An 11,967-nucleotide genomic window follows, 5' to 3' on the forward strand; every position below is an offset into this window, starting at 1 on the left:
AACAAAAAAAAAAAAAAAAAAAAAAAGTAGTTACGGTGAGCCAACAACCATCTCATTTATATTGCTTATTTTTGGGGATATCAACTTATCTCCAAATTGAATATCTATAATAATTTCATATATTTTGTTAAAAAAAAAAAAACATATTATATATAATATGATTTGGGAGATATTCCAAATTCCATAATGTGAAATGTGAAATGAGGTTAAAGTCCATTATCTTTTAATTATTTGCTGTTATTGTTTTTTTGTTGTATTATGTTCATTGTGACTCTTTGTATTTATTGTCGTTTACTTTCTTTTATCTTTTTTTCTTGTTTATTCCATATTAGCCCAATTCACGCTCTTATTATGGTTAGTTCAGCTGTCCAAGCATTGTCAGCACACTCAAAAGAACATTAAAATAATTAAGGCAAGGTATGAACAAATACTGGAAATTGAGATTCGAAGTCAAACTGAGAGTGCAAGTTGAGATTCAAAGTCAATGCAAGTCATATTCTACGGCAATCACTCGGATTTCAATTATTTGAGAATTCCAATATTCAAACAACCGCTTACTTGCGAAAAAGAAAAGAAAAGAAAAGATGGAGAGACAATTTTAGTGGAAGAAGAAAGTTGGGGAGCACTTGGATGCCAAAAGCATCCTCCTCATTTATTGTGTTTAGAGTAAGTGAGAGGAGGATATGGTCCTCCCCATCACAATCCAACACCCCAAAACTGCAATCCCCAACGAAGCTCATTCATTTCAGTGTTGTTGGAAGGAAGGTGAGAGAGGAAGGGTTGGCCATGAATTAGCTTTCAAAGCTAATATTAATGCTTTCCCTCCTAACACACCCATTAATGGAGGAGGTTGAATCACGAACAGAGCTTTGCTTTTGTTTTCCTGGGGAACTCAATAATGTAATGTCCAAGTTTTTTAGCCATAATCCTACGTGTACTGCCACGCCATCAATATCAGATCCCCAACATCTCAGAACGGATAAGTGAAGCGTAGGGAGCGAGGGAGAGGGAATTCATTTTTCCAAATGGCCACTTTTTCAATTCCACTCTCTCAGAATGGTTTCCCTCGCAGCTTCTACTCTGCAAAACGCCCACAGCTTGTATCCCCACTTGCCCCTTCCCTCGCCCGTATCACTTGCTGTGGTTAGTCTTTCTTCCTCCTCTTCTTGGGTTTTGAACTGCCCCTGCTTTTCCTTTCTTTGTTTTTTTAATTCACTCCAGTTTTATGCATTGATTTACTTGAACGATTGCTCCTCATCGTACCCCTTTTTGTGGGCAAATTGCATTAGAATCTGGGGAGCAATGTTTTCTTTTTCCCGGTCTCTGCCCTTTGCTGCATCTTATGTTGTTAGGATCAGGATGCTGGTTCTGGGTAAATGCATTGAGTAATCCCTAAATTGGTAAAAATTCCTGTTTTTGCGTACCCTTTGATGTGCTTGGGCGAATGCAATTTGAACTCAACCCCACTTGTTGGGAAAGCAACATAATCATTATGACTTGTGTTTAATGGAGCCTTATCTGCAATGCCATTTTCTTAACTGATGAAACAAGTGTTCGGTGTGGTGAAATTGCAGCTACTGTGGATGGGGCTGAACCAAAAGAGAGCTTGTCATCTTGCAAGCACATTGGTACTGTAGCTTGTGGTCTTCTTGCTGTTTGGGCTTTGACAAATACCACTCCTGTGTTTGCAGCTACTCAGGTCAATAGCCTATCGCATTTCTCCATCCACATGCCTTGAGGCAATTAACAATTAATACCCACATCTGTGACATTCTTCACTTTCGATCTTGTATTAATGTTGTGAGATCTCACGTCGGTTGGGGAGGGGAGCGAAACATTCTTTATACGAGTGTAGAAACCTCTCGTTAGCAGGCTTATTTTAAAACCTTGAGGGTAACCATGGAAGGAAAAGCCCTAAGAGGACAATATCTGTTAGCGGTGGACTTAGACTGTTACAAATGGTATCGATTGGAGAGGAAAATGAAACATTCTTTATAAGAGTGTAGAAACATCTATCTCTCTAGCCGATGCGGAAGGGAAAGTTGAAAGAGGACAATATCGGGTAGTGGTGGGCAACAAAATTCTTCCTTTTATAGTCATGATCAACAAAATTCGTTCACTTTGTGTGGCAAGTGTGAAACAACTCATTATGTTTAACCTCGAGAAATAAACCTGTTGAACTGATAATATAATATGTGGGACTTGCAGAGGCTTCCTCCACTGTCGACAGAACCCAACCGATGTGAGCGTGCTTTTGTTGGCAACACTATAGGTCAAGCAAATGGTGTGTATGATAAGCCAATTGATCTTCGTTTCTGTGACTACACAAATGAAAAAAGCCAGTTAAAAGGGAAATCTCTTGCTGCTGCGTTGATGTCAGAAGCAAAGTTTGATGGTGCAGACCTCTCTGAAGTGGTAATGTCAAAAGCATATGCTGTTGGAGCCAGCTTCAAGGGTAAAATTCTCTCTATCTTACCCCAACTCCAATAGCCAGGCGGATTGTCAAGATAGGAGAAAGACTTTCATTTTAATTGATCTAAAGCTCGTCCTTGGATCTCCCAACTCTAAAATATGTAGGGCATAGCCACATACTCATCACATTTGCTAACGAATATCCTGAAAAACACTCATAATATGGATTCAAACATCATGACAACATTGCGTATTGCAGGTGTCGATTTCTCGAATGCGGTTCTAGATAGGGTAAATTTTGGGAAAGCCAATCTCCAAGGAGCTTTGTTCAAGAACACTGTAGTTTCAGGGTCCACATTTGATGATGCTCAATTACAAGATGCAGTTTTTGAGGACACAATCATAGGCTACATTGATCTTCAGAAACTGTGTGTAAATCCAACTATTAGTCCTGAAGGAAGAGCTGAATTGGGATGTCGATGATTTCAATATAGTCTGTGTATGTATTGTATTGTATAAACAACTTATATGATTTTGGTAAGTAATACATATTCAAAGAGAGAACTCCCTCTAACTTCTGTTGAAGAACAATGTGGTGTCACTGTCAAGTTCATGTTTTCCATAATCTTCTTTCGTTAGGAACAAAATCTGATGTTTTTTCTTTTGAGTATACTCTTAACTGCCTATTTAAGCGCATCTAGTGCAGTGGTATCATAGTACCCTCCACGGTACTGGCCGGGGCTCGGTTCACCGGATGCGCATATATTTTTATTTTTGCATGGAATGAGTCGTTCTCTGAATGTGATGTCACTAAAAAGATGCCAATCTTTTCTTCAAACCCTCATGTATTGTTACAGATGCCGTATCAGTGGCCAATCAATATCAAGTGCCATCACCAGGAGGCCCCCACTAACACTACAGTACTCGTACCTAACAAGGGTCACCCACCATACTTTCTGCAAACTTTATCATAATAGCCTACATATCAAATTTAACCAATATGGGAAAGAAAAATCAAGAACATAACTCAGTGAGTCAAGTCGAGTCTGGACCAAAAGATGAGAGGTTCTTTTGACAGAGAGTTCAATGTTAAGGAACTGTAAAATATAGATTAGAGAAAGTTTGTTGTGTTTTTGAAACTTTTTGAGCTGTCATTCCACAGGGCCACCTGAAATTCCTTCACAGATGTCTGTCTGTCCTTCGTTACCCAACATTCAAGTGTGGGAGTCCTTGAAGAACCAAGCCAAACAAGGGTGGTAAAGGGAATCCTATGCCAAAATAATTGGGATGATGTGAGAAAATTATGTTGTTATTATATCAGACGCACAGAGTTCAAGCAGCCTGGCAGAAGCACTTTTGTCTGTCACCATTCATGTTCTTTTCGTAATAATTTCCCTGCAAACTCCTCCCTCCTCCTACTTCCAACTTTCCACCTCTTTTTGAAGTGCTTTCTATTTATATGAACCCAACCCTCAGCTTCATGCATACCATTCACTATCACTCAATCATGCTCAACACGAAATGTGAATTTCTGTATCCTCTTTCCAACTTTTCTTGCTCAAATGAGTATTCCAAACAGAGCAGCAGATGCAAATGGAAACTAATCAACCCTTTTTCTTTCTTTTTATGATGCTCCTGCTGCTTCTTTCTGCGATGCTCATTTCAGCAAGAAATGTTGCAAAAATGGAGGCTTTTTGCACCATTTCTCGCTTTTCCCTCATCTGGGTTATCTCTTCTCTGCATCTTCTTTCTCTCATCTGGGTTATCTCTTCTCTGCATCTTCTTTGCACGTTTCAGCATTAAAACAGTAGCCGCCATTTTTGCTGCAAAAATATGGTATGTGGAAGTTAACAGGTGGGATTAACGAGGAAGGAAAGAAGCAGGAATTTCTATTGTTAATGTAAATGGTAACGAATGGTCAATGATTGTTGATGATTTAATGTGGTTTATAAATGGAAAGAGACCCATTCTTTTGTTTTGTCTGTGGATAACTTGTCGCCTATTTTAGAATCCAAAAGTTGTCAGCCTCAGAATGGATTCCGCCATTGTCTAATATTGCAAGCTTAGTGAACGGTGCTCCGTTCACCGTCTTCCCCCATCCTAACCTCCGATATTTTCACTACTATTTCGTCAATGGCTTCTGTAGATAATCGTTTTCGCCATCGAGATTATTGCAATGGAATCCCACCTGATCCAGGTTTCTATCTTGTCCTGAACTTGTCATTTTCGGCGTCCTCAAATGGGGAGGGCGGTGGTTTATGTTCTTATATTCGCCGCCTTCGCTGCTTTCTTCGTATTTTCGCCGTCCGATCTCCCCGATCGGAACCGTCAAGAACTAACTCGTCGCCTAGGTTACAAATTCCGAACCCCCACTTTTGATCCTCTTGTGGCAGAATTGGAAAGAATCGCAGAGGAACGTGAGTTGGGAAGCCGAGGAAACGCGATTGGAGTGGAACGAACTGCGAAGGCAAAGATTCCCGAGGCTTACAGATATTCCAACGACGAAGGGAGATTGAACATTTCGTCGAGGCTGGTCGTATTGTTTCCTTTGGTGGACCACTCCCCAAAAGATGGGCTTATCAATTACGAGGAGATGAGCAATTGGATTACTGAGCAAACCATCGACAAATTGAACAGCAGAACGAGGAGAGAGTTAGCTTTCTACGACAAGAACGGAGATGGCGCCATATCTTTCCACGAATATCTGCCGCAGTTTTCAGAGGAAGATATTGGTAAGCCTTTTGGTTTCTTTAATGCTGGGGAAGTTCAAGAAATTCCCATTTTCCTGAAAACTAGAATGATGATAGATCAAAACAAACCATTGTTTTCTGGGTAACCCAAACACATTCTGGGATTGAAATGAACATTGTGAAACAGCTAGAAACGAAACGGGGCATGGACAAGCTGGATGGTGGAAACAGCAATTCACAAATGCTGATGTTGACCCAAATGGATTGCTCAATTTTGATGAACTGAAAGAGTAATGTACCATTTTCAACCATTAATTTGAAACATGTGTTTCCTTGTAAGAATGGAATGTGATCTTTGTGTGCTGCAGTTTCCTGCACCCACAAGACAGCAGCAATTACCGAATACAAAACTGGCTGTTGAGCGAGAAAATGAAGTAACCTTTCCCCATACTCAAGCTCTTAACTTTTGCCATCTGCATTGAAAATCAAAGCATCAGCTTGTGTTTAATATGTGTGCAGGCGCATGGACTATGGCAGAGATGGAAAACTCAGTTTTGATGAATTCCTCCACCACGCATACAACATATACAAGAGCTATATTGAATTCGAAACTCAAGGGGTCGACGTACCGACCGCAGAAGAGAAATTTGATGAGCTTGATCTTGATGAGGATGAGTACGCATTTGATCTATATATCTGCTTCATACCAACGTGTTGGGTGTTTTTAATATCAAAAAATTGTGTGCAGAGTATTGACAGTGGAAGAATTAAGGCCATTGTTCCAGTATCTTAATCCTGGAGAACTTTCTCATGCCCAACATTACGCAGCTTATTTGATTAATGAGGTATATTAGTAGTTGATTTGAAGAGATTAAGAAAACAAACATGATGATTCACTCAATTTTATGCTGTAATTAACGCTGCAGGCTGATGATAACAAAGATGGGTTCTTAACACTCGAGGAGATGCTTAAACATGAGTACGTGTTCTACACCACACTATATGAAAATCAAAATGGCGACTATGAAGACGATTCCCATGATGAACTTTGATGGTTTTTTCTTCTTCTTTTCTTTTCTTAAGCTTAGATTTTAGATTGTATTTGATGGGTTGCATAGGGGTGAAGGAAATAAACAAGATAAAATGGTCTGGGTTGCTATTAACTCACCTACCCTCTAAATTTTGATCCATTTTCCACTGTTTTCCTTCAAATGTAAAGAATAGCCTCTCGTCTATGCTGTATATTAAAATTAATTATGGTAGACAGATTTTCTGTCCCCCTTTTTCTTTCTTTTTACCAACTTCATTTATTGTAAATCATTTTATTTTCTGTTTTTTTTTTTCATTTCGCCCATGGTGCTCATCATATTGTTTCCTGTTTATTTATGTATATACCTGTTATCTAGGGGGGGGGAAGTCAAGTTTAGCATGCAATTATATGCTTTATTTCAGTTGTGTATGGGTTTTAAGATTTTATGGTAAAAAATTAGTTCCAAGACTTGCAATTCTCATTATGCTAACTAGTTTTATAGAGTTATAACATTCAACTTGAAACGGATGAGATCAACCCCTATAGATAGATAGATCTACAATGGTTAAAGAGACAAATATGAACTCAAATGCCTTTGATTGATGTATTGGAGCTTTAGTAACTACCTGGGTTTTTGATTCTTGAATATTATTTGCTCTATCAACCGTACGGCATCAAGTATTGTTACGCCAAGAGGTGCTACTTCGATTATTGTATAGGTTGATGATCGCTTATTTTAGAAAGCCTTTTCGTTTTCTTATGAAGATTAGACAATGGCTTAAAAGGAAAACAGGATATAGGTTCTGTTTTGAGTTTTCTCAAGATATATATTTTTTTTATAAAGAAAAAGTAGTCTTCTGTTGTTCCACTTCCAAATTGTCCTTGCCACAATGTTATACATGGGAGGCAGCTTAGCCTAACAGAAAATGGCTGCTGCTATTGGAGGTCTTTTTTTATGGAGGCCACCTTCCATCATGTTTGAGTACTTTTCAATGGAAACATTTAAAAAGAAAAAAGGCTTTAAGTTGACTCTGATGAAGGGCAGGCAAGGCAGGCAGTGCATGCAACTTTAGAAACCATTCCTTTCTTACACGAAGAAGTAGAAAGATCAGTCGTGGCCTCCAAAACCACTGCCTTTCTTATTTCCTTTTTTCCTTCTCTACAGGTAACATAATCTTTCAACATCACAGAACTCGCTCAGTGCCATAGCTTAAGAGACAGATAACCTCCTTTTTTTCTTCCTTCCATTGCAGGAGAGTTTGAGGCCTCCAATACTAGGATGAATCTTAATCACTCTCCTAACAAGGTATACTGTAAAGTGGTGAATATGTGGTTTTTCATGTTTGGAAGCTATTTACTTTTCTCTTTAACAACTTCTCTAGTCCCTACTGTCAGAGACATGAGAGATCCAGATATTATACAAGTATATAATTTGATGTCAACAGATTCGTTAAGAACAGTTCTGATGAGTTTGATCTGTTTCAGGAATCTGACCTGGACGAGAATTTCTGAGGTGTGAGTAATTTTCACTCAGGAAAGTTATACAATGTGTATTGTGTTGGTTAGCTTACAGTAATGTTTTCTTACATGAAGGATGGATTCCAAAGGGAGATGAGGAAGCTTTTGATTGTTTACAGACCAGATTATGATGATCCTGTGGATAAGCATGAGCCTCAGAAACCAGGCACTGGAAAGACATAGGACTTGAGATTCCTGTGTTTCCCTTGGGCAAATAATGAGGATGAAAATGGGAACTCTCCTGATAGTCTCCTTGTGAACCAAATAAGACTTCCAAATTGAAAAGTTCTGAATCCTAACGGAAGGTGTAGAATGATTCAACAAGTTGTAGTGCAGTTTTAGAGGCATGATAGTTAAGGCGTCAAACTCTTGTGAGGGTAGGTTAAGTCATCTAAACTAGCTTAAGATGTGATACATTGTATAACTATTCACTTACACTTTACAGATGAAAAGTATGGAACAATAAGCTGATTATACAACAGTGGGACACACAAACTTTAAAGACAGAAAATAGAGGACGCCCACCAAATACCGAAAGAAACGACCCCAATCGTACCAAAAGCTTGAGCCACTTCATATATGACGTTGTCTTGCTGGAGGGGCAAATTCTGCCAATCTGTCCGCCTGCATCTCACCTCCAGTTAGTTTAAATCATATTTGTATTGGAAGAACTCCCGCAACAACAAATAAGACAGTCTAATAACTGAGATCGAGTTTCGAGTTTCGTTAGCTGCTGTATTTAGCTTCTCAGAAGAAAGTACTGTTTCTATGCATTTGGAAACAAGCAAAGCCATTTGAACTTTGATTCTTTTAATGCCTACTATTATGACGGTCTCCTCATTTGACATGTTTATACTTAAGTGTACTCACCCCAAATCAGCCATGATAATGCTGATATTGTCTTGTGACCCTTTGTCCTACAAGATACAAACATAATATTTGCTTTATTAGAACTGGAAACCAAGTTCTTGTTATTAGAAGCTTTAAACAAAGCAAATTGTGTGAGTATTACCAAGGCTGCTTGTGCGAGGGCTTCACAAGCTAACTGAAAATCAAAGTAAATGAGAAGTTAGAAGTTGAACCATAAGCAAACAGACACAGCAAGAAATAGAGTGCGTAAAAGATTAAAGAATACAAGTAACATGATGTACACCTGAACATCACCATGCTGACTCAATTGATTCCGAACAAACTTAACCGCATCGAAGCTGATACAATACCCGAAAATGGCACTTATTTAGTCTATCTAGATCGAAGTTGATGGACAATCTGATAAATCTTCGGGACATAAAGACTGAAGCCTAGAAATGACTGAGATACGAAAAATGACCTATTCATGTAATCCCATAGGCCATCTGATGCTATCAGTATAAACTCGACATTTGATCCGAGGGTAAGCTGAAGAACTTCTGGTGATGCGGTTACCAAATCGCCATTGAACTGTACACTGATGAGTTAAAAAGATTTTATGGTCAAACTGCTTCCTTAATTGAATCAATTAGTAATACTAAACAATAAGCGTTGAAAAATGAAATAAGAAAGATACAAGTGAGGAATCATAAAGCATACCTACCGAGAAACAAACTTTTCAGACCATCTCCCTTCTTCAACTCCTTTTCTCAGCATCCTGTTATATAGAACGACCATAAGGAGATGCAAAAAGAAATCTTCTGAAGCTCGAGAATATTAGAAGAGAGTTAAAAGGACCAAACTCGTATTTCTTCGTCTTGAATCGTATGTCACCAAATGCACGAGAAACAGAGATGTCTCCACAGATTCTCCCGTCAACGATCTAAAGACACCAAAAGCTGCAATAATGAGTATCTAAATTTTTAATGACTCAAAAAAGGATTTGGTCTTTTGACAGATAAATAACATTGACAGTCATTTTTCAACAGTAAGAATGGCAGATTAACGTAGGCAATTGCTGCATTTCCTGTTTCAAACAGGGCAGCGAGCAACAAAGAGTTTAAATGTCAAATACACAAGCATCGAATGATTATGTTTTATATGGAAGAAATGGGTAAGAGAGTTAACTGAAACAGGTACACACCCATCCACCTGCTTCTCTAATTCTTCTAATTTCTTGCAGTGAGGCGGTGTTGTTTCCATAAGGCCGATGAGAACTCGTCAATACCTGTGCTCCTCCGGAACGTGACAACACCTGCATGAACAAATCAGCTCTGAATTTTGAAGGTCTAAATGAGAAACCAAGCTTTCATTGAAAAACATGAAAGAATGTAGAAGGGCACATAAAAGAACCAGAAAGAATGTAGAAGGGCACATAAAAGAACCAGTCCCACAAAACTGAGTTCCAAAACTAACTAAGAAAGAGAATAACAATGCTTAGAACTGGTTCCTATGCCAAGAAACTGAGATATAAAGATCACCAGGTTGATGCTTACAACACAAGAGTCACCAACATGTGAAATGAACATAACATCATTTCGTATGAATGCAACAGTTGCAGTGGAACCAGATTCATCTTCCTTCCCAGCTGCCTCCAGCCTTGAAAAGTTGAGCAAAAATTACGTCAAATGCAGAATTGCACTGAGAGGATATAACCAAGTGAAGAACTGGACTTTCCACTTACAAAGGGAGTAATCTTTTATCAGTACCGTCAAAAGCCTTCTCCAAAGCCGCTTTGATCACTTCAAAATCCCCTCCATTCAACAGAAGACCACCTTGTACAGCTGTTATGCAGTCTTTGTACAGCTCCTCCCTATTGCCATATTATTTACACTATCAAAGGCCTTGTTTATTATCTATTTTTGGCACTATGAATAAACCAATGACATTGTGAAGGAAGCCTCCACTCTGCAATACATATGTTCATAAATCCTAAAGATTTCACCACAAGATGCCCTGTTGGGTTCCCACCTGAGGAACTTGACGGAGGAACAGCCACCATGGCCATCGAACACTGCAGCAAACAAGAAGCCATTAAGACCATCAGACCGCACAACAGCATCGTCCTCCATTTCTTCCCGCAAGCCTTGCAAAGTGGTCGAACCCCATCTGATTCCCGCAGCATCTGTTAAAGAAGATGGAGCATCAACAGCTATGGCATAGCAGCATCCGGTTTTTCTTCTGACAGTGAGCTGATTTGCTTTAGTGGGCTTGGAGGCAGAGGCTTGGTGGAGCTTGGTTAATAAGCGGAATCTATGCAATCGAGGACTCAACAAAGCCATTTGCTGAATCGAAACTCCAAACCCAGTTGAGTCCAATTCAAATCAAATACTTGTGTGAAGGAGATTACATTAAGAGGGAAAGATAAGAGAATGAAGGAAGGCCTCTAATTGGGTTAACGGATCAGATACCATGGTTAGAGATGGTTTGAATGTTGCCCCCACAGCTATGGAAAGAGATGGTTCATTGTTGGACAGACAAAACGATGCAGGTATACCATCACCAAGTGGGGTCTGACTGTGAAACCTGTGGCTCATCTCCAAAGTTGTAATCTTGACCGTCTCTTGGCTTCTGTTTGGTTTGATTCTGGTTTTTTTCTTGAGAAATATGTTGACATTTTAGAGGAGCTCAAGGAAGGAAAGGAACGGAATTTGAGGCTAAGTTTAATTCTTGTCTTACAGTTTGCACACTTCACTCACGATACATTATTGGTTCACCATGTAACCACTTACGATGTAGTGAATTTTCTCAATGGGCATCTCGACCCAATAGTTGCAACTATTTGAAGAAAGAAGAAAATGAGAGTTTATTGAAATTGTAAGGGCAAAATAGGAAGGTAAAAAGTCTCATTCATGCTCCACATTTAGATTATGATGTTTCATAGTCTAAAAGAAAATGTCCTTTATAAACAATCAATAATTTTAGCCTTATTATTTTTTTTTTTTCCAAATTTGATTTCTCTTGTTGTTGAAAATTTTCATAAATTAAATAAATATTTGATTCATTAATTTAACATTAGTTAAATTTAATAGTCATATCAAGTTATCATTTAAGCATTAATTCATGAATCCTAATAGAAATTATTAAAAAAAAAATACAATTCAAAATTAGAAAACAAGCTTGCTTTTTGTTTATTAATATAACTAAACCATGCACAAGAATTAATGTGGCTGTAGAAGAGGCAATAAACATGGGCATAATAAGCTTGACTAAAATGTTAAGAGGTTCATATCTTGACTCAAACTATAAATACATATAACTACCAAGTAGAAGTAGAAGTACAACAAGAGATGCTTAAAAGTTGGATTTCAATAGGAGATGAATGATATCCAAATTGCTCCCTACAAACACATAAATATTTGTGAAACAGCAAAAGGAAGAACGAAAAAAAAAAAAAAAAAAAAAAAA

General features: G+C 38.4%; 3 protein-coding genes and 1 long non-coding RNA gene across 7 annotated transcripts; 3 read left to right on the forward strand and 1 right to left on the reverse strand.

Annotated features, from left to right (window-relative positions):
• The first annotated feature begins 806 nt into the window (after positions 1-806).
• Positions 807-3,003, forward strand: LOC111467480 (thylakoid lumenal 17.4 kDa protein, chloroplastic-like). Its single transcript, XM_023112395.1, has 4 exons — positions 807-1,143; positions 1,575-1,699; positions 2,209-2,455; positions 2,672-3,003. The coding sequence occupies exons 1-4, from the start codon at positions 1,026-1,028 to the stop codon at positions 2,893-2,895; spliced, it is 714 nt and encodes a 237-aa protein (XP_022968163.1). The 5' UTR covers positions 807-1,025; the 3' UTR covers positions 2,896-3,003.
• Positions 3,004-3,493: 490 nt separating this feature from the next.
• On the forward strand, positions 3,494-6,514 carry LOC111467475 (45 kDa calcium-binding protein). 2 transcript variants are annotated; one of them, XM_023112388.1, is made up of 7 exons: positions 3,494-4,609; positions 4,806-5,144; positions 5,290-5,392; positions 5,471-5,536; positions 5,622-5,777; positions 5,851-5,947; positions 6,029-6,514. In XM_023112388.1, the coding sequence occupies exons 1-7, from the start codon at positions 4,546-4,548 to the stop codon at positions 6,152-6,154; spliced, it is 951 nt and encodes a 316-aa protein (XP_022968156.1). In that variant the 5' UTR covers positions 3,494-4,545; the 3' UTR covers positions 6,155-6,514. The 2 variants fall into 2 exon arrangements, with proteins under 2 accessions (XP_022968156.1, XP_022968155.1); XM_023112387.1 differs by having other exon boundaries at positions 3,495-5,144.
• Positions 6,515-6,933: 419 nt separating this feature from the next.
• LOC111467484 lies at positions 6,934-8,188 on the forward strand. The gene is made up of 3 exons (XR_002714571.1): positions 6,934-7,297; positions 7,386-8,027; positions 8,096-8,188. It is a non-coding gene; the product is annotated as an uncharacterized LOC111467484 (long non-coding RNA).
• On the reverse strand, positions 8,029-11,319 carry LOC111467474 (protein phosphatase 2C 57-like). Of its 3 annotated transcripts, none has more exons than XM_023112385.1 (11): positions 10,531-11,312; positions 10,244-10,372; positions 10,056-10,158; positions 9,704-9,814; positions 9,363-9,442; positions 9,224-9,277; positions 8,981-9,097; positions 8,804-8,858; positions 8,663-8,695; positions 8,521-8,567; positions 8,029-8,274 (listed from the first exon to the last, which is right to left on the reverse strand). In XM_023112385.1, the coding sequence occupies exons 1-11, from the start codon at positions 10,839-10,841 to the stop codon at positions 8,148-8,150; spliced, it is 1,167 nt and encodes a 388-aa protein (XP_022968153.1). In that variant the 5' UTR covers positions 10,842-11,312; the 3' UTR covers positions 8,029-8,147. The 3 variants fall into 3 exon arrangements, 2 of the variants coding, with proteins under 2 accessions (XP_022968153.1, XP_022968154.1); XR_002714570.1 differs by having other exon boundaries at positions 8,228-8,274; positions 8,804-8,892; positions 10,531-11,319; XM_023112386.1 differs by lacking the exons at positions 8,029-8,274; positions 8,521-8,567 and having other exon boundaries at positions 8,662-8,695; positions 8,804-8,892; positions 10,531-11,319.
• Between the last annotated feature and the right edge of the window lie 648 nt (positions 11,320-11,967).

The sequence above is a fragment of the Cucurbita maxima genome, unplaced genomic scaffold (assembly GCF_002738345.1).
Source record: "Cucurbita maxima cultivar Rimu unplaced genomic scaffold, Cmax_1.0 Cma_Scf00034, whole genome shotgun sequence".
NCBI classification, from domain to species: domain Eukaryota; kingdom Viridiplantae; phylum Streptophyta; class Magnoliopsida; order Cucurbitales; family Cucurbitaceae; genus Cucurbita; species Cucurbita maxima.